Raw genomic sequence first — 22,326 nt, 5'->3', positions numbered from 1 at the left:
ATGAATGGATGAATGGATGAATGGATGAATGGACAGCCTGAACTCATTGAAAAACATTTGTGCCTCCTCACATTTCAGCAGCTTACTGAATCTGGTGATGTCACTAGGATGGGTTTATCTGCTGGATCCTGTGCCCTCCCTCCACCTCCCCTCCACTCCGTGCTTCTCTCCTCTTGTTTATCCCTCCTTCACTCCCTGCTCCCTCCCTCTCTCAGCTTAAATCTCTCATTCACAAATAGAGGCCAAAAGAGGCTCAGCTGATGTGATGGGATTATTTTTTTTCTGATTACAAATCAACCTCAGCTTAGACAGAGAGAAAAACACAGCCTCCTCTCCTCCCCCTGTGCTCAGGCTCCTCCCCTCCAGCATGAAGTCTCCTCCTCTTTTTGGACCCCGGTCCCTCCCCTCTCCAGTTCACACCCTCCCACTTCTCTCCCTCACGGATCTGAGCTCTTGCCTCATTCACTCCAGCTGCACAGGTTGTGAGGAAAGGAAGGAGAAAAGGAGAGAAGGAAGGAGGATAATATTAAAAGAGGACAGAGGGGAGAAGGAGAGGAGCTGTTCACCTCACAGTGAAGGTGTGAAGGAGTCAGGCAGGAGTCTTCAGGGGTGGGAGGTTCCTCCAGGGAGTTGTGGTGATCTTTGGCGGTGACCTCTCCTTTCTGCTGGGAGTCAGTCCTCCAGGATCCAGAGCTATGGAGCCCTCCGTGTCGACTGAGGTCGAGGGGGAGGCCAAGGAGAGGAAGAAGATCCACTTTGCTGTGCCGGCCTCTGCACCCACCAACCTGGACCCTCGACAAGTGGAGATGGTGAGCAGGAAGAAAAGAAACTCTCACGTCTTTTCTTGATGCGTAAGAAGTGGACGCATGTCTCGTCTTCTCTTTGCATCACTTTGTTGATCTGCTGTTTCATTTTTCATAACCTCCCGTGCAGTGTGTGTGCTAATTATTTGAGAGATAACAGTGACATTTCCCCCTTTCTGTTTCCTCATGTCATTCGTGCTCTGATGTCTCATCTCATCTTGAAACAAAGTCATTTTCCAAGAAGCTGCTTCATTCTTCAGTAACTCAGCAGAAACAAAAGGCCCTTGACATTTACTCAGTGTTACTGTTAATAATCAGAGCGGGAGTCCCCTCTGTTATCTCAACATTTACTACAATCTTCATCTTCTCTCACAGCTGACTCAGCTCTGAAGTGTTTCAGCGCATTTTTTTAGAGGACAATCCAGACATTTCTTTTCTGGCTCGGTGCTGCGAGCTCTTATTTTAGAGCAGAGGAAAGTGGGCCAAAGCAGGACCCGTTTGGTTCTGAGGTAGATCGAGGCCAATGGCTCGTCTCTCCTGAGGGCTGGAGAAGAGATGAGGAAGCTCGAGCAGAGACGAAGAGGCGCAGGAGCTCATCTTTTTGTTCACCTGTGTGGGGTCAGCTCCCTTAGTGCATGTCCCTGTTTCCCAGGTCGGAGAAAACAGGTTTTAACGAACGGATTGTGTGCAAGAAAGTTGATAACTACAAAACAAACCTGAATTTGCACAAATTCTCCTCTTACAGGAAGGGTCTTCAACCTGTGGCTCTGGAGCCTCATGCAGCTCTTCGAGTCGAGCTCCTTGTAGCTTTAAAGTAATATAATAGAAATAAAGAATTTTTGTTTCTCTTACAGAGGGTATTGATAATTAAGGGACACTGACCTAAAATTATTATTAGCAAAAATCATATGCATCACCTCTTACAATAAAGCTTTCAATTGTTTTTTTTTTTTTTTAATTTTGGAAAATTTTTAAGTTCAATTTTTGAACATTTTTGCAAACTGACAAAAACATTTTTTTAAAAGCTTTTCAATTTTTTGTAATTTTTTAAATTATTTAATTATGCTTTTTTAAATTTTGCAAATAATTAAAATACTTTTTTTTAAATCAGCAAATAATTTCAATTCCTTTTTTAAATTTTGCAAATTTTTACAATTTTTACAATTTTTAAACAAAGGTGAGAAGTATTGGAATTGTTGTTCTGATTATTTGAAATTAATTACATTTTGGCTAATTTTTAAAATTCTAACATTTTGGGATTTTTTCTCAATTTTAGCAATTTTTTTTGTTAAATTTCTTTTTTTTTTAATTTTGAAAGTATTTGAAATTTTTACAATTTTAAAAAATGTTTGCAAATTTTTGTTATTATAGTTTAATTTTTTGCAAACTTTTTACACTTTGTCTTATTTTTGAAATTATAAAGTTTTGGGATTTTTTTCTCAATTTTAGCAAATTTTTTGAAATTTCTTTTTTATACATAAATTTGCAATTTTTTTGAATTTTTACAATTTTAAAAATTTTTGCAAATTTTTGGAATTAAAGTTTAAATTTTTGCAAGTTTATTACATTTTGGCTGATTTTTGAAATTCTTAAATTTAGGGATTGTTTCTCAATTTTAGCAAATTTCCCTTTTTTTTATTTGGCAACTTTATTAAATTTTATAAATTTATGATTTACATTTTTTTCATGTTTCTAAATATTTGAAAATTTACTTAAAATTAAAAAACCAAGACATTACACGAACAATTTTAACAACATAAAAAACTTCTCAATTAAACATATATTTACTAGAATTTGTCACTATGCATAGAATTTTATACACTTTATTTTGTCTTTATTGTAAGGATTCTGTGGCTCCTTTATGACTTTAATCCAGTTGAGCTGAGGTAAAATGTCTCTTATAAAAGTGAAGGCTGCAGACCTCTGCTATTACAGAGTTAAAATCTGCAGAAACTACACTTCATGTTGCTTCATGAGACTCACAACAACATGCTGCTCCTCTCTGCCGCTCATGCTCTGTCATCGACTGTGATCTCTATCATTTCTTCCAACAAACCACAGGATATCAATCTACCATATGTGAGCAGCTCTTCCTCTATGTAAAAAAAAGAAAAAACACTTCCGCCTGTTTGGGGTAGGACCTTATTTCTCAATCACCTTCTGGTCAAACAGTGATCAGCTATTTTTAGTCTAGTTTGTTGGCTCCTGTTCTGCAGGTCGACCCTGGTTTTTACCTTTCATCAGCGTTTCTGCAGAAAAATAAAAGCAGTAGTTGTGTTATTGATGATATCTTGTGTTCTTGTGTTAGATTTTCTGCACAGGTAGAAAAACAGGAAGAAAAGCTCAGAAGGGGAGTCTGGGAATGTGCAAAGGAGGATGTGTTTGTGTGTTTTAAATAAACAGCTCCTCCTCAGAGCTGGAGGAGTCTCCAGGGATGTGTGGGCGTGCAGGGGTAATGGTTAACTCTCATTTCATCCGCTTCCCCACCCACAGCAATATCAGTCGCCCACAGTCCGTCCTTGCCCGTGACTTCCAAAGCCCATACCCTTCTTCTGAGCTCGTTGCACAACCGGTAACTCCTTCCTGTTCTTTCCGTTGGCATTTAAACCCCAAAACCACCATCGACTGAGCTGCTGGGGCCTCGTTACCATAGAGACGAGCTGCACAACTATGTTGCCCAACGCCCCCCCGCAGCTGGCGTCTGAAAGGTCAGCTTTAATGGACGGCTCTGTTCGTCTGATTGGTTGTTTATGTTGATGCTGTTGTATGTTTATGGAGATGCTTCGGGTTTTGGTGTGAGAGGCGCCTGCATACGTCCCACTCAGTGACAGATTGCATTGTGGGAGAAAACAGCAGCGCTTTCCCTTTTGAGTCTGTGCTGCATATGTCTGACCAGTTCATGTTTGCTCTGCAGAAATGTACATTTAAAGGCACAATACGCGGCTTTTATGTGCTGGTTTGGAAGCAGATGCATTGAATCTTCCTTTTGCAGGATGCAGAGGGATGAAATGCAATACGTCAAGGAAACTTTGTAAACTGTACACACGTGTGCACCAGCGCCCAATAAATATCTGATTTGCATAGATATGCACACAGTCTTCAGTCTTCATGGAGCAGTGAAGCTCTGACACAGCACCACAAAGTTACATCCTGTTAATATTTTTCAAGCAAAGCCCTGGTTGAAGAGTTTCCAAGTCTTTGTGTTAATCCTGCTCCAGTATCAGCCATGAGGAGAAACCTTTGTCTCCTCCTGCTCGCTATCGTACCACCAAACTTGACCACGCTTTGACGGTATCTAAAAATTGATTAAAAAAACTCCCCACAGTTCCTGTTTGAGTAAAACCCCCTCTCAGTCGACTTTATCTGACATTAGGTGTGTGGATTGTTTCTGTATCAAGCTGAGTTTTGCTGTGTTTGTTGTTTGCATTTTCTACAGCAGAAGACAAAGTGACTTGAATCTTAATTTTGGAGCTCAAGCCATTGAAACGAACCTTTGGAAACTGTTTTGTTATTCCCAAGGGCATCCTCAATGTCACTTTGCACATGGTGTAAAAGATTTTTCTCTTGTTTTGAGTTCAGTTCATGATCAAATGACACAATTCTGTGCAGATGATGACTTTCAAGGGCCAATCCTATTTGTCAGAAGTCGGAATTTCCGAGTTCCCTGTAGGAAATTCCAAGTTCCGGGGTAAACAGTAATTAAGTTCCAGTTTTATCCTTTTTATTTTACAATTTCTGACTAGTGTTTGTCACAATAAATCAGTTGTATAAACAATAATATCCAATGTTTATATACAGATATACTGCTGTTAAGGCAAGTTTTTCAGACTTGGCAACTGGAACACTGAACTGAACCCACTCCTGACCAGTTCCAAGTAGGGAAGACCAGACTGTATAAAACATGGATGCAGTCTCCCCGATATTACCCGTCTGTTTCTGAAACAGAAATTGAAGCAGATTGGCTATAGCGGCCATATTGATAGTGGCAAGGGCTTCTCGTACAGCTATAGGGCACCTGTCTGTCACGTGACCCTGAGCTGTGCCTCTGATTGGGCAAGCTTGCGATCTTCATATCCTCTGATCAGCCAAGTTAGAAAATAATTCACCCCCCGTACAGTGTGTGTGGATAGTAAAATTAGCGATTAAGACAGGAGAAGTTTTTTTAACCAGGCTGTAAATAGGTTAATTTCTGCTTTGAAAACAGCTTTGTTTTGGCTTGGTGTGTTTGTGACTTCTGATACATCCGGAGCCAGCCTCAAGTGGGCACTCGAGAAACAGCAGATTTTAGCACTTCAGCACTGTCTCATGTTCTTAGACCAGAGGTTGCCGCCTAGGGGGAGACACATCCTAAGAAACGAGCAGCCTCTCCATTCCTGCTACTTCATCACCCCTACTTTGTAAAAAGCTGAAATCTTATCAAGTGTTTTTGTCTTATTTTGAGTATAAAATGTCTTTTTAAACTTGATATAAGCCACATTCACCTGACCAGTCCAAGTTTCAAGTTATTTAAAGACAAAAATGAGGTCTGAATTGTTTGTAACAAGTAAAAAAATCTGCCAATGGAGGAAAATTTGCTCAAAAATTTGCTCTCTCTTTTTCCTTTGGTAGATATTTTTGTCCAGCATAGCCGCTTGCTGGCTGTGTCGTAGGCAGATGCCACAAGATGCAGTTTCCTGGGAAGTTACTGCTTGTTAAGGCCCTTTCGATTTTTTTTTAAATATTCAATGGGAGTAACAAAGAGATGAGTATCTGATAAAAATGTGAGCATCAGCACAATGAAAATCAAAACTTCTATCAGTCTTCGCTCTGCCATCTTGTCCTTCCTTCCTTTCAAATTCACTGGAAACAAACTGAAATCTAATCAAGTGTTTTTGTCTTATTTTCTGTAGAAAATGTCTTTTTGGACTTAATGTGAGCCACATTCACCTGACCAGTCCAGAAAAATGTCTTATTTCAAGTTATTTAAAGACAAAAATGAGGTCTGAGTTGCTTGGAACAAGTTTAAAAGAAAATCTGCAAATGAAACAAGGAAAAGTTACTTGTATTAAGACATTTTTCTAGTTTCAAGAAAGCGTTTCTGAGGATTTACTTAAAATATGAAGAAGAAAAAAAACTTGATAAAATTTTAGTTTTGGGGTTTTGGAGTGTGAGGTCCCAGTTTCTCTTTGTTGTAAGGGCTGTGGAGCTCTTCCCCTTAACCTTACGGACAATTGGGATACCACTTCTCTAGACGTGATTGTGCAAAACTAAGAGCTAAGGGCTAAACTGGGACTGGCCCTTAGCTCCTAATTTTGAACTTTAGTTTAACTTTTTTTTTATTATTGAGGGGATTTTTCCTTTAGTAAAGACATAGCATGCATCAAACCGTGCTGGCTCAGGACTGATCCTTCGTAGAGGGTGATGAGGACTGAAGTCACACCTCATTCGTCATCGCGTCAGGATGATCAAGCTCTGATCAGGAGGTCAAAGTCGTGGTCGTCAGTCACAACATGGAGAAAGCACATGGCCGTGTTTACCTGCCCCTTCTCCACACACACTCCACACACACTCCACACACACACTCCACACACACCAATCCTGCGTGCCTCACTGGTGATGTAGGCTAATGTGCAAAATGGATGGAGATTAGGGTCATGCTGCAGACACTGCATCCCTGATTCCCTCCACGTCTGCCTCCCCGCGGCCTGAACGGGCCCACGTCCCTCCGTGTTCCCCGCTCTGATGTCAACACGACGCGGCGATCACATGTTGATGCTTTGATTGACGGAAAACCGGACATATGAAAGAGGAACTCAAAGGCCGGGAAAGGGCAGCGGTCCACCTGGATCCATATTGACCCTAACAGGGTGACGGAGGCATTGTTTTGGTCTTCCTGCCCCACCCACACTCCCCACCCACCCCTCATCCTCCCTCCAGCAGCTCCTGCACCTCCCGCCGCCCTCTCTGGGTAAAACGTCAAACAGCGACCTTTGATGCAGCGTGTGTTTGTGGGTAAACATTAGCCGTCTGGGGGACTGTCAACATGCACTCCCAGAAAGAACATCTCGTTGGACGGCGCAAAGCATGCTGGGACGGGGCAAGAGGGTGCAGTGATCTTTCTCTTCTTGCCGCTGTAGTGGTGTGACTCAGCTTGCCCAATGACGTGACCGCGTTTGTGAAATGAGTTTTTATGTTTCCTACAGTTTCTGCCGGAGCGCTCTCTGAGCGTCTGGAGTGGCAGATCTAATTGGGAAAGAAATTATTCTAGAAACTGCTGGAAACCACAGATTGTAATTGGAGTTTGGACACAATCAATGGTTCTCTGTCTGCTTTCGGCTGCGTGTGTGTTTGTTTCCTCTGGTTCTGACAGTCCAGGGTTTTTGATTTGTTAAAAACATATTCAGCGTAGCCGGGCAGAGAGGCCTTTTCTTTCCACTTCATCGTTCATGTTTATTAAAAAAAGAAATCCTTCTTAGTGTTTGTGACGATTCTGACCACGCAATCCATCATCCCCTGCTGCTTTCTGAGCACATGGGTGTGTGTGTATCCTATCAACAGTCCACGAACATAAATATTGAGCCTGGGCAGAGTGATGTGTTGTGTGATGATACTGTAAACAGGGAGTTGAAAGCGTGCCATGGCGCCCGCTGACTCTCAGGCCGCAGTAATGTAGACCTTCTTAGACAACGCTGTGGTGGTGAAATCCTTGTTTCTCCAGGAATCACAAACATCTCTCACCGCCTCTTGTTGTCTTTGTCCATCTCTCTCTGAGCATCATCTGTGACGTCGCAGAGAAACCGCGCTGCATCTGTTGCGCTTCATTTTTCCCCGATGAGAGGAGGGCGAGAGGATTAGAAAGAGGGAAAGTGGCACAGTGACGGAGAGAAATGTGGGCGGGGGATGAAGGAAGGATGGGATTGTTTTCAGACGTTCAATACAACAAAGAATCTCATACGTTTATACACAAAGATCCCAGAGACAGGTGACTTTCCAAACCATGAGTGTAACCTGTTTTCTTCCATCACCTGAGGGCACAGATTAGATTACACACGAGCAACCTTTACTTTTAAAGGAGACATTTTACCTCAGCTCACCTGGATTTAAGTCATTCAGGAGCCACAAACTCTACTCTAATTTCACATTACAGACAGCAAAGTGTATAAAATTCTGTACAATTGCAAAAAAAAAAAAAAACAGATCCCAAAATTAGGAACTTTAAAAATCTTGCAAAATTAAAAAAAAATTGAAAAAATGTGCAAAACTTTGCAGAATACTTTGGAGTTTTAAACACTTACATAAACTTCACAAATGTGCAAAAAAATTAGAATAAAATGTATTAAATAAAAAAATGTTGCTAAATAAAAAATTTTAAAAAGTCATAATATTTGGAATTTTTTTTCAAAAATGTAATATGAATAATTTTCAAAAATTTGCAGTAATTCAAAAAGTTTTGACATTTACTAAAATTTCAAAAATGTACAGTCTTCAAAAAATGTAATCTTTATTTAAACTTGAAAAAATGTTTCAAAATTTTGCAAAAACTTTAAAACAATTGCAATATCTTAAAAAATGGAAATATAAAACTACAAAAATAGAAATAAATGTTATGATTTAAAAAAAATACAAAAACTTTAAAAATTGTTTAAAAAATGTTAAAAGAATTCAGACATAAAAACAAAAAATAGAAAAAATTCTGATTTAAAAAATTGCAAAACTTAAAAAAAATGCAAAAAGCCCCAAAAATTGCAAAAACCTTTAAACATCTAAATAGAAAAACTTTGCAAAAAAAATTGAACAATTTTGAAATTTCAGAAATTTAACAAAAATTGAAATTTGAGTCATCTAAAACTATTTCTAAAATTTTGAAATAATTCTTGAATTTTATAACATATATTGATCATTTTGCTCGACATTTTTTTTTAATTTGTTTAATTAAATGAATTTCTTTATTCATTTTTCTTCCAGATTAGTCTTTTTGTAGATGTAGTTATCTTCCCAGGGCTGTAAAACTTGAGGTTAGCCACAGGTGCATGGAAAGTTGGTGGGCTGTTGATGTTGTAGGAGGTGAAGTAGAGCGGTGGCAGGCTTTATTGACAGATGGGATGAAGATTTAGTTCAACTAAATGTTAACACAGGATTTTATTAAGTGTCAGTGTCTCCATGAACGCTTTGATTGGCACCACCCCTGTTGTTGTGAGTTGCTCCAGTGTGCGCTGAGGCCTGGCAGGTGGTTTCCCATCACTCACCAGCACATCGTGTTTATCTGAGACATGACGTCTCTGGAACAAACAGCCAGCGAGTCACTGAAAACGCTGGAGGAACTCTGAGTCTGAGGATGACATCACTCTGCCAGGGGATGCGGCATGATTACGCTGCCTATTTTGGGGTCGTTGGGGAGCTCCTCCAGCTGCTGCCCTCAGCCCATCTGCTTATTCAATACGCCAACTGTGAGGTCAAAGGTCACGGGAGAGGTGTTTCTCGAAAGCAGGAGCTCGGCAGCCTCTCTGCCTGATGGGAACCTCAGAGCTCACCGAGCTGCGGTTTGGGCTTGTGATTGGCGTAACAGCGACCTTGACCTCCTTTGAAACAGCTGGAACAGACAGGTGATGACGCTGTCAGAGGTGGTTTAGTGGTTTTGGTTTAGATTCAGTCTGCCCTTGAAAAGCAACACCCTCGGCTCATTTTTCATCTCATTGTGTGTCTGAACTCATCTTACGGGGGAGTTTATGGTATGTAAATCCTTCCTGATGCTCGTAGCTGCTCCCTGTGGGCAGATTCTGAAATCAATCCTGAACACATCCATGCCCGTTCATTCGCTTCATATGGATCTGATTGATGCCATGTTTCACGATCGGAGAGATGTGAGCTGACATGGAAACAGATCTGATGTCTCTCTCGTCCTCTGTTGTCTCTGAGATTCAGATTCTGCTCGGATCCCTCAGAGACCCGTCCAATCTAGTTTATGCTGTCCTACTGCTGCTCCTTTTTATAGGCCCGACCACGAGAGTCCCAGCTTCGAGGACGGCCACGGGGGAGCAGGCCCATATCAGCGCTGTGCCAACACTCACATACATGTTCATATACGTGTGCAAAGTCAACATTTACATATGACTCATGTCCAGGAAAGTGGGGCATAGCGAGGTTTTAGAGTCCAATATTAAAGTCCCTCCATGTGTTTTAGGAGTTTAACTCATTTTAACCGTGACAAGGTTGTTTATATGGAGACTTTCAAAATAAAAGTCTGTTATTTTTTAATAAAATAAGAAAACAAAAGCAGAATTTCATGAAGCAGAGCTAACAAAACACACATGAGTGTTATTCAGCCGTGCTATCTATCAATGAATCTTTCTCACAGTGCAGAGTCAGCACATTACTCAAATCCTCTATTAGATCCACTGATGCATCCAGAGCCTGCTCTCAGCGTGAAACCTGCCGCGCTGCAGCTCTCCCTGCAGGCGTCCACCTGTGGAGCCGCCGAAAGGCCACCGCAGCAAGTCGCCGCAGCAGCAGCTCCAGTGCAGATACATAAATAAAGGAATAAACAATGGCAGCCAGCAGAGGAGAGCGATGGGGAGATTGAGGGCAGGGGGTTTAGAAAAGTAGAGGAGGGAGGGGTGGAGGGATAAAGCGTAGCAGGAGTAATCTGGCACGCTGTGCCCTAGTGTTGGCGTAAATGAGGAAGTCACATATATATTATGTAACTGAGGCAGAGTGGGGCAGTTTAAAGGCTGGAAAATTACTGACTTACTCTGTGCGTCTTTGTCTGTCATTGCTGATGTGACAGCAGCAGCTCAGTGATGTCACCGTCCCTCAAACCATCAATATGTTTCTGCTAACGTGCACAAAGAGAAAAACGTGTTTGACTGCTCGGTTTTCATCACTTCATCTTATTTCATCCACCTCGGCCTGCAGGACGCCTGACCTGGAGCTGGACCTTCAGCTTCTTGGATCATTCTCTGACGTTTCACGGGATCGCCATGACGATTAGATGCTTATACTGTATTAGGAGGGCAGTCATCTGCATGTACACACACTCATAAACACACAAATCACGTGAGCACACAGTGAGGTCAGTGGATCAACAGATTATGTTTCTCTGTCATCAAAAACACAATGACTCTTCCAGGGGCGCGCACAGACTTTCTGATGAGCAGGGGCGAGGAGAAATAAAAGACACATGGAGTGCGGTTTTTCCCCCCTAAAAGGGCAGTTTATCACATTTCAACTGACTAGTTTCTTCCTTGGTAGTTTACTGTAATTTGCCAACCAGGAGGACAATTTAGAGCATGTTTTGACTCCTGAGACCTAAGTAGTGCATGCTTTGGTTCCCTATAGGACACTTTAGTGCATGTTTTGGCTCCTTAGAGGGCACTTTGGGCACTTAAGCAAGTGTTAATGCTCTTTAGTGGGTCCTTTACTGCAAGCCATTTTTGCCCCCCTAGAGGGCAGTTTTGGTTTCTTTCTAAGCAGTTCACTGCCTAGGATTTGCCAACCAGGAGGACAATTTACTGCAGGTGTCAGCTCCAAAGAGGGCACCTTGGGCACTTTAGCGAGTATTTTTGGCTCCTGAGAGGGCACTTAAGCACCATTTTAGCCTCTTATAGAGCACTCAAGTGTGGATTTTTGTTAAAATGAGGGCACTTTAGTGTGAGGTTTGGCTCCTTCGAGGACTTGGGGCTCTTAAGTGGGTATTTTGGCTTTCTTAAGTGCACTTTAGTGTGGGTGTTAGCTTCAAAGATGGCACCTGAAGCACTTAAGCATGCGTTTTGTCTCTCTTGAGTGTCCTTTACTGCAAGTTTTAGCTCCCTAGAGGGCCCTGTATTGCAGGTTTTAGACCCTTAAAGGGAAAGTTTCTCACATTTCAACTACCAGGTATCTTCCTGGGCAGTTTACTGTGATTTGCCAACCAGAAGGACAACTTGGTGCATGTTCCGGCTCCAAAGAGGGCACTTTGGTGCCATTTTTGCTTCTTTTAGGATACTTTAGTGTGCATTTTGATTTAAACAAGGGCTCCTTGGTGCTGGTTTTGGTCCCTAGAGGGCACTTGAGGCTCTTAAGTGGGTGTTTTGGCTCCCCAGATGGCAAAGTAGCGCATGCTCTGGCTCCCTTTTGAGCACTTCGAGCACTTATGTGAACATGTCAGCTCTCTTGAGTGCCCTTTGACTGCAAGTTTTAGCTCTCTAGTACGCCCTCTAGTGCAGGTTTTGGACCCTTTGAGGGCAGTTTATCATTTTTAATTTAAATGGTCTCTTCCTAGGCAGTTTACTGTGATTTGCCAACCAGGACAATTAAGTGCGTGTTTTTGCTTCTGAGAGGGCACTCAAGTGCTTTTTGGCTCCTTATAGGACACTTTAGTGTGCATTTTACTTCAAACGAGGGCTCTTTTGTGTGATTTTATGGTCCCTTGAGGGCACTTGGGGCTCTTGAGTGAGTATTTTGGCTTTCTTAAGGACACTTTAGTGTGGATGTTAGTCTCAAAGAAGACACTTGGAGCACTTAAGCATGGGTTCTAGCTCCAGAAAGGGCAAATTAGTGCATGTTTTTGCTCCCAAGAGGGCACCTCAGCGCCATTTTGGCTTCTTATAGGACACTTGAGAGTGTATTTTACTCCAAACGAGGCTCCTTAGTGCAAGTTACTGGCCCTTTGAGGGCACTTGGGGCTCTAAAGTGGGTGTTTTGACTCCAAAGAGAGCAAAATGGCACATGCTTTTGCTTCCTATGGGACACTTTAGTGCACATTCTAGCCACAAAGAGGTCACTTTTGGCACTTAAGTGTGTGTTTCAGCTCTCTACAGGGCCCTTTACTGCAAGTTTTGGCTCTCTAGAGAGCCCTCCTGTGGACATTTTGTACGCTAAGAGGGCACTTTAGAGCATGTTTGGCTCCAAAGAGGACCCTGTAGCTCACATTTTGGCCCCTTAGAGAGCACTTTACTGCTCGTTTTTCAACAACTCATCCACAAGGGCGGGTGACTGCATCTGTGCACAGCACTGGTTGCTTCTATTCGCTCAATAGAAAGTGTCACTGTGAAGATTTTTTCAGTGGTAGTGAATCATGAGTCTTTCTTTTATTCAGGGCTTTATTTGCGCTAAAAGGAAGAAAAACACCAAACCTAACCTGCAGGATGATTATCACAACAAGTGGCATGACTGAATCTGACATTTTTACATCAAGACTGACAAAAGGTGTCAGAGCAGTTGCAGGTTAACTTCCTGTTAAATCACACATTGGTAGATAAATTGAATTATTTCAGAGTTTGAGTTCATATAAATCTGTGAAAGTGTGTTTGCATGACATGGTTGCAGAAACATCCAGATGACCTTCCTAACACCTTCTCTGAGCGGCTGGAGGACCGGTCCAGGGGTCCCCTCACTTAAAAGGCCTGAGTGCCACAGGACACGGGCACAGACTCCTTCATGGCAACATCTGCTGTTTGCTTTCCCTCGCGTCTCTCAGCGTGAGCCACCTCGAGCTGCCCTGCGAGGCCGGGAGCAGGTGTCAGGCAGGAAAAGGCAGCAGGGTTCACAGCCACACGGAGCCCCGGGCCTCCTCTGCTCACTGGGGGGGAGACAGGGGAGGCAGGGGGGAGGTGAAAGTCGCCCTGTGGATGTGCCTGACTAAAACAGACACAGGGAGGAGGAGAGGTCAGCTGAGGATAGGGAGAGACGGAAAGGTCAAAAATGGTGATCATGAAGAAGAGATGAATGATGAGTCCAGAAATGACATGAAAATGACAGAAAAGCAGATACTGAGCGATGATGTGAGAGATTCTGGGGAGACTGGGAAGCTGGAAGTTGCATGACGGGATTAAAGCGAGTGTGTGGTGTCATAAATACGGGAGAAATCCACGCTCGGTTGCTCGGCGTTGTCGTGTTTGTCGGTGGCAGCGTTCCACCATGCGGCCCAGCAAGCCTCTGCTTTGGCAACATGCTCCTCGCTGCGATGACGCACAGCTCGCTCATCGAGACGGAGGTGAACCCAACACAAACCGTCCATATGGAGCGGTTACACACCAAACAGAGCCAGCTACTTAGCGCGGCCCCGCCTGTGATGCTGTGTGGTGCCGTAAACAGCGGCGTGGAGGTTCACGTCGTGGCCAAGGTTGGCCCGCTCCTCAGAGGACACTTCTCAATGCTTTGTTTGTCCGACCTGCCAAGACCACGCCGCCGCTCCACCGCTCCTCTCACACTCAGAGTTCACTTCTTCATCCAAAGCTTGTTTTACAGATGGCAGCTATAAATCACAGGGAATTACTGGAGCAGCGAGCAGGGCATGTAAATCTTTTTCAGGAGCGTCATTTTAGGAGCACATTATTTTTCTCAGTCTGTTTCATACCTGGCTGAAAACTCCCCACACGACGGGAGCCGAGCGTTTCCTGTGAGGACAGAGCGTTCAGTGTAAACACTCAGACTGTCTGGACTCGTTTGGTCTGAACCCTCTTTTCCGTAAATGACTCTGAAATAACTTTATAACTTATGCAACAAGCATCAGTCGACCTTCTATTCTACTCTTCATGCTTCTATGAAATCAGAGAGTTATGTAACAACTCTTCCTCTGCCCTGTTGACCGTGACCTGATCCCTGACCTGGTTAGCATCCAGTGCTAAAACTTGCTGTTGGCTGTTGACTGCTAATGAAGCGAGCGCGGACGCTTTTTCCATCTGATTTCTGGAGCTTGTGCAGAGCATCATGAATAAATCAGAGATTACGTCATGATTCATGTTTGTGGATGTCTGTTCTGTTTGTAGATCCGGCGCAGGAGGCCCACGCCTGCCACGCTGTTCAGAGTCGCCGACCAATCATCTCCTGAGGACGACCAGTCCACCCATCAGGTAAGAGTGAGGAGGAAAAAAGTAGCTCTTAAAAACTTAGACTTGAGCAGCCATCACACAAAACTTCACACTTATGACTCAAACTTGAGTTTTAAGGTGTATCATTGACCTGAGAAGCAAGAATCTAAACCCTGTTAGAGTCCAGCTGGAGCTAAACCTGAGCAGCTGCACGCACAGATTGATCAGATTTCTACCAGAGATTTTACAGGATTCTTTAAAAAGCTCGCAAAATACTTTAGTTTGCAGAAAGATGCATCAGGAAAAACACAAGTCCCTCTGCATGCAACGTTTAATATGATAATCCCCCTTACAGAGGAAGAAGTTTAAGCTATTGATGTACTTCTTTAAAACTTTAAACTTAAACTTTTGATCATGACATAAAAAGGAAAAGGATAATAAAATACTGTTGCCTAATGTTGGAGTGAATTTGGATTGCAGTTATGGTCTTTTTTTTCATTTTTCATTTGATAGATTTTAATTTTTGTTCGATTTTATGTATTTAATAATTTTTTAATTATTTGCTTATTCATATATTCTTTACTAAGCGTGTTAGCTTCTTCTGAGTCCATTTTCCATGTGTATATCTGCACTAACACAGCCAATCAGAGGCAGTTGTGCAGCCAGAGTCTGCGCAGTAGAGACTGTGAAGGATTCTGGGAGAATCTGAGTGGAGCTGGGTGACAAAAATAATAATTATTTTTTTCTTTCGAGAGTCTAGTCACTTCTTGACTCTACCTCCTGACATATTTTATAATCCCCGAAAACAATACACAAGAACATCGACTGTCAATCATCATTAAACGTGACGTAAAGCCTATTTTTTAACCTCGAATAACTAATGAAAATGAAACTTTTCAGGAAAAAGAGAACTTGAATACACGGCAGCCAAATAATATCTTCAAATCACCACGACAATCGGACGTGAGAAACATTTCTACCAGGTGTATTAATTTTTTAAAGTTTGACCTCAGCCCATCTGGAATGACTGGAGATATGGATTTTTTGACCAATACTGCAGCCAGCCACCAGGGGGAGCAGTTTTTGAAGCGACCTCACTTTGAGCCCAGCAAACGTCCATTTTTTTTTGCAGTCTATAGTAGGCACTTATCCCGAGGACGTCCCATGCTAACCTCCTGAAGAGGGATGTAGCAGCTGGTAGCTCCTGGGAGCTGGCTGGGTGTTTGGAGAACCGGAAGGATTGGAGACTCCAATGGAAGCTCATCTGAAGACAACTGAGAGTAGTTAGCTGGACTATTCCACATTATTTAAAATAATAATAATAATTATAATAACAATAATAACAATAATAATAATAATAATAATAATAATTATCATTATTATTATTATTATAACAATTATATACTACTACTACTACTACTACTAAATTTAATAATAATAATATTAATAATAATACTTATTATTATTTTTTATTATTATTATTATTATTATTTTTATTTTTATTTTATTATAACAATCATATACTACTACAACAAACATTATTAATAATAATAATTATTATTATTATTATGATTTTATTATTATTATAACAATAATATACTACTACGGATAATGATAATTATAATTATGATAATGCTTTATTAATATTATTATCATTATTATCATTATTCTTAAAAATGACAATAATTAATTCTTGCTTGTGCTGTACTTAGCGTCTGCTAAATAAAACTGTAGAAAAATAACTGTTGCCAAAGTCTAAGTTCAATAGAAGGATTAAAAAAACAAACACATCAATAAGCAAGCACATAATCACATAACAAGAGCCCAAAGGGGGATAAATTCAATTAGAAATCAATCAAACAGCAATAAAGGTTAAAAAAAAAACTAAAAATTATCTTTATTTAGGTTATATTTTGCATTTTGTTATAGTATTCATGTCACTGGCTCAGAGAAATAGCTGAGGTATTTTTTTGTGTTTTGTTGCTGAGTGACCTCAGAGTCAAACAATCACAGGACCTCAGGGTTTAAAGGGTTAAATATGTATGAAATGGATTGTAAAGAAACGGTTTTAAGTATCAGGGCTGATGTGTCGTCTTGTTGTCATGCAGTGGGTCGTAGGAGAAAACGGCGTGCTCAAACCCAAACGAGTCAACCCAAACGTGTACCAGCCTCCGTCACTCAAAGGTGAGTGTTCCCGCCACAGGTGCTGCTTCCTCTGTGTCGTGGTTTCATCCTCTGCTTTCCCCGTTCACCGTGCTTCACTCCAGCTCTCCTAACATGCATGAGTCAGAAACATAAAAGCCTTCGTGCATGCACATGTGTGTGTGAGTGTGTGTGTGTGTGTGTGTGAGATATGCATCGGCTTGTTTCCATGAGTTGTTGCTCTTAGTGCGGGATCATCCACGGGGTGTGTGTTTGTGCAGGAGAAAGGGAAAGGCAGAGATTAGAGCGTGACAGCTGTGAGACACTGAATGTGAGTCTAGGAAAGTCTGGATCATCCAGGATTACACTCAGTTGTGTATACAGCTGTGGTACACACACACACACACACACACACAAATGGAGGAACACACACATATGGGAAACAGAAATGTACTTTCTTTGTGTCGTTGTGCTCCAGGCGTCCTCAGCGCTGCATGTGGATGTTAAAGGAGCCCGTAAGCAGACCTGGGTTTAATTGGGATTTCTGTGTGTGTGTGTGTGTGTGTGTGTGTGTGTGTGTGTGTGTGAGTGGAGTGATGATATAATGAAAGCCATGTCACTGCATCAGAGATCTGCCCTTCAGAGTGAGCGCTTCCTCGGACTCATTTCCAGTTACGTAACAAACCTCAAGCCAGGATAAGTGACCTGCCTGAATGAGGCGCTGAGTGTCTGAGGGTAGGAGAGAAGGAGAGGAGGAGAGGAGCCAAGGTGACCCAGAGGGGGTGAGAGTGGGCGCAGAGGTAGGATCACAAAAGAGGAGGAAGAGGAGGAAGAGGAGAGAGGAGTGTGAGTCAGCACAGCCAGAGCAGCAGCCTGTCAGTCTGTCAGAGCTTGAGTCTAAACCACTTCCTGTCTGACTCCTGAAGCACGGTGAAACCAAAACAACAAATCCCTCTATCCCTGTCTGTGTTCATGTGTTTGTGCTCCCCTCTCCCTCCCTCTGTGTGTGTGTGTGTGTTCGTGTGTAGCTGTGCAGAAGATGGCTGAAGCACACATGCAGAACCTAGGTGTCTACCCCCCTTTGGAAGACCCCTATGAGGTGGATGAGGATGAAGAAGACCTGCAGAGACAGGAGGGAGCGGACACGTCTCTGGCTAAAGCTGCTGGTGAGACGGAGACTCTCTGACAGACGGCGGGAAGAGTCTCTGGTGTTTATTTTATCAGGAGGAATACACCTCAGGGTGCTGTGACACTGCTGTAAACAAGCCCCAGGAATCAGGCTTTTATTTTGAAGGATTACACTGAAAAACACTTAAATCTTATCAAGTGTTTTTGTCTTATTTTCACAAAAAAATGTATTTTTAGACTCAATATGAGCCACATTCACCTGATCAGACCAGAATATTGACTAGCTTCAAGTTATTTAACAGAGTTAAGTATTGCACATTGAGTTTAAGTTTAGTCTGTAGTTAAAATTAGGATAAAATAAAATAAAATAAAATGAAATAAAATATAATTAAATCAAATTAAATTAAATCAAATTAAATTAAATTAAATTAAATTAAATTAATCAATAATAATAATAATAATAAGAAGAAGAAGAAGAAGAAGAAGAAGGAGAAGAAGAAGAAGAACAAAAAAACGTTGACATTCCATTTAGAATTCCATGTAAGAAAAAAATTGTGATAATAAATTTAAAATCTGTATTTTTTTAATTGCTCTTGTTGTTGAACAACAACAGGACAGAAATCCAAAAATTTAGAAAAAATATTTGAAGCTGTAGAGACGACCCATTCAGTTTTTATTCAACATTAGCAGCTCAACATAATCCAAGGAGATATATAGATTTAAAAAAAATGCTCTGCTTGCTGGTTGAGCAGTAAGTTAAGGGATTAAAGAAAAAAAAAACTTGAAACTTGACTTCTGAAATTTGAGATGTTTGTTCTGTTGTTGTTCAACAACAAGAAAAAAATACAGAAAATACAGATTTTTAATTTGTTACTGCCATTTTTTTCTTAAATGAAATATTGACGTATTTCTTTTCAGATTTATTTATTTGTGTTTTGTTTTTTTACCACAGACTAAACTTTAACTCAATGTTCAATACTGAACTCTGCACTTTGTCTACAGTTGTTTACATTGTTTACTGCTCTACATGCCTTTAACTCCCCTAAGAAATAAATATATATTCTTTTAATTTACAATTGATATAAACTTAATATTCCTTTGCTTTTAAAAAAAAAATAAAATTGAAGATAAAAGGAGAGGTAGTTAAAGGGTTAAATAACTTAAAATAAGACATTTTTCTGGACTAGTCAGGTGGATGTAGCTCATATTAAGTCTAAAAAGACATTTTTTCACTGTAAACAAGACAAAAACAACTGATAAGATTCCAGTTTTTGGCAGTTTGATTCTATTTTATTTTGAAGGGTTGCACTGTAAGAAACTGAAATCTTATCAACTGTTTCTGTCTTAATTCCAGTAGAAAATCTTTTTTTAAACTCAATATGAGCCACATTCATCTTACCAGTCCAGAAAATGTCTTGATTCAAGTTATCTAAAGACAAAAATGAGGTCTGAATTGTTTGTAACTAGCGAAAAAAAAAAAAAAAAAACTGCAAATGGAAAAAGAGAAAAGTTGCTTATCTCAAGAAATTATTTTAGTTTAAAGCATTTTTTTCTTGTTCCATTGGCAGATTTTGTTTTACTTGTTACAAACAATTCAGGGCTCAATTTTGTCTTTACATATCTTGAAAAAGGCATTTTTATGGACTGACCACTTGAATGCGGCTCATATTAAGTATAAAAAGACTTTTTTTACTTAAAATAAGAAAAAACACTTGATAAGAATTTAGTTTTTTTACAGTGTGGTAAGCTCTCTGCTTTGGAAAAGTGACGATAAGACAAGTTAAAGTGACTTTTTTAGCACAGAGTGGGACCAGATGGAAAGAATGAAAACAAATTTAACTTTTTCAAACTTAAAGTTGTACAAATTTTTTTGGAAAGATCATAAATCAGTAACATAAAGTGCAGTGTGAACGGACTTCTCGGTGTATTTCTCCTCTTATTTGTGTGAATGTTTGCTCCTTTCCTTCATATTTATCCTGATGTCTCTGCACACACGACACAAACCACCTGACACACAGAGACAAACACTTTTACAGACAGATCATCCTGTCACATCCTCCTGAAGGAGACGAACAGTTTAATCTCCTGAACAAGCAAAGTGGAGCTCCTTCTCCAGGAGGAAAACTCTGCCTCAGGTTTTCAGGTTAAAGCGTGCTCCTCCGTGGGCTGCCCAGGTGCACAGGTGAAGCTCTGTGTGCTGAGAGATGATCCAGGTGTCGTACGGCCCCTCCTCTGTTTCTCTTTTTCCTCTTGACCCAAATCTGTCAGAGAAGCTGCAGCTGACTAAAGGACGACGAGCTTTTAACGAAACAAAGAAATCCAGTCTCACGTCTTTCTTTAAAACTTCTGTGGTTTCACGTTTGGTTGCAGAGATTTTTGTTCAGTGCATCAGCAAAAAAAAAAAGGAAAACAAGCTGAATCTGAAGCAAAGAGGAGATTTTTCTGCACAAACTCTCTAGTATTACTTTGTTTAGGTTGATAAAACAGATGTTTTTTGAGCTTCAGGTAAACAAATGATCCGTTCAGGTAGCTTCAGTCACAGTGAAACACTCGTACCACTCTCCTCAGATGTAAAACTGATAAACTGCCCCCCTAACATCTGTCTCTCCCTCCTCAGATCAACAAGACACAGCGACCTCCGAGAACTCAGTCAGGTTCTGCGAGACGACCAATCAGATCCCAGCGGCGCCGGAGGAAGAGGAGGGAGGGGGAGGCAGAGTCAAAGAAACAACAGAGGGGAGCAGCCGGGGGAGTAACTGAGGGGGAGACAGGGAGCAGGGCAAACATTTGGAGGCAGGGTGAGGATGTTGAATGAAAGGGTTAAAATCTGACTCACTCCCAAACAGACGAGCGGGGTTTAGCGGAGTGTGGAGACCTGAGGAGTGAATCCAGCGTGTGAGAGGTTAGTCTGTGCTCCGCTCTGAGGAGGGCCCAGTCTGAGGTCTTTATGAGCAGGTGGGGAGAGATCGACTGACAGAGCCAGACTGCAGACGCCACTTTGGCCCCCCCGCGCCCCCCCTGAGTCCCTTTGTTTATTATAAGAGCGGAGGAGTCACAGTGAACACGACCAAACGCCCTGAAGGAGCAGTCCTCCCTCTACCTTCACCTCCTGCTCACAGAAACACGGAGAACACGCTCACACACACATCAACTCTCTGGGCTCAAAGCATGACCCTTTAACTCTGAGGCCTGTGCGTTAATGTGCATACACTGCCCCCCTGTGGTCAGAAGAAGTAATACACCAACAACTGACAGAGCTGTACTGCAAAAACTGAAAACTTATCAAATGTTTTTGTCTTATTTTCAGTAGAAAATGTCTTTTTAGACTTACTACAAGCCAAAAAATGTCTAGTTTCAAGTTTTTTAAAGACAAAATCAGGTCTGAATTACTTGGAACAAGTAAAAAAAAAATCTTCTAGTTTCAAGCAATTTTTTCTTGCTCCATTGGCAGATATTTTTTTAATTGTTACGAACAATTCAGACCTCATTTTTTTCCTTAAATAACTTTTTAAAAAAAAACATATTTTTCTGGACTAATCATTTAAATGTGGCTCATAAAAACTTAACACAACTCATCTTTATTTGTAAAGCACTTAAAACAACCACAGCTGAAACAAAGTGCTGTACATAAAAAGAGGGTGCAGGAATAAATAAGTAAATAAAACAAATAAATCAACAAAAGAAAGGTTTAGGCAGTGAAATAATTGTTACATTGTTCTTAAAACATTTAAAAAAAAAAAATCATTAAAACTAAGATGAAAAAATAAGTTTTAAAAGACATTTTCAAATGAAATAAGACAAAAACACATGATAAGATTGCAATTTTTTTGCAGTGTGCAAACTCTAAAACCATTAAATCTGGTTTAATACACTGCAAAAACAAAAAGTGTTTTAGACTTATTTTAAGTAAAACTGTCTTATTATACTTATCAGTCCAGAAACATGTTTTGTTTTAGTTTTTTAAAGACAAAAATGAGGTCTGAATTGTTGTAAAAAAAAAAATCTGCCAATGGGAGAAGAGAAAAATTGCTTAAATCTAGAAAAATGTCCTAATACGAGAAACATTTCCATCCATCCATCCATCCATTTTCTATACCGCTTATCCTGTTTAGGGTCGCGGGTGGCTGGAGCCTATCCCAGCAATCATTGGGCGAGAGGCAGGGTACACCCTGGACTGGTCGCCAGTCAATCGCAGGGCTGACACATAGACAGACAACCATGCACGCACACACTCACACCTAGGGACAATTTGGTGTGACCAATTAACCTGGTAAGCATGTTTTTGGACTGTGGGAGGAAGCCGGAGTACCCGGAGAGAACCCACGCATGCACGGGGAGAACATGCAAACTCCACACAGAAAGACCCACCGGCCGAGGAGGGGAATTGAACCGGTGACCTTCTTGCTGTGAGGCCGCAGCGCTAACTGTTGCACCACCGTGCAGCCCCGAGAAACATTTCCATTTCCATTGAAATGTTTTTACTTGTT

At 41.2% G+C, this 22,326-nt stretch overlaps 1 protein-coding gene across 1 annotated transcript; it reads left to right on the top strand.

The window, feature by feature from the left end:
* Positions 1-426: 426 nt before the first annotated feature.
* Positions 427-21,601, top strand: ppp1r1b (protein phosphatase 1, regulatory (inhibitor) subunit 1B). The gene is made up of 5 exons (XM_074696765.1): positions 427-809; positions 14,528-14,611; positions 16,678-16,753; positions 17,740-17,877; positions 20,457-21,601. Exons 1-5 carry the CDS (start codon positions 696-698, stop codon positions 20,597-20,599), a joined length of 555 nt encoding a protein of 184 aa, XP_074552866.1. The 5' UTR covers positions 427-695; the 3' UTR covers positions 20,600-21,601.
* The last annotated feature ends 725 nt before the right edge of the window (positions 21,602-22,326 follow it).

Source organism: Halichoeres trimaculatus, unplaced genomic scaffold (genome assembly GCF_033239565.1).
Source record: "Halichoeres trimaculatus isolate MK-OKI-2021-1 unplaced genomic scaffold, fHalTri1.1 fHalTri1_scaffold_20, whole genome shotgun sequence".
In the NCBI taxonomy this organism is placed as follows: Eukaryota; Metazoa; Chordata; class Actinopteri; order Labriformes; family Labridae; genus Halichoeres; species Halichoeres trimaculatus.
This window is presented reverse-complemented; position numbering and strand designations above follow the sequence as displayed.

Coding starts and splice junctions, on each gene's coding strand:
- ppp1r1b (XM_074696765.1), top strand. CDS start 696: ATGGAGCCCTCCGTGTCGACTGAGGTCGAGGGGGAGGCCAAGGAGAGG. Junction 810..14,527: donor ACCCTCGACAAGTGGAGATG/GTGAGCAGGAAG, acceptor TTCTGTTTGTAG/ATCCGGCGCAGGAGGCCCAC. Junction 17,878..20,456: donor GTCTCTGGCTAAAGCTGCTG/GTGAGACGGAGA, acceptor CTCCCTCCTCAG/ATCAACAAGACACAGCGACC.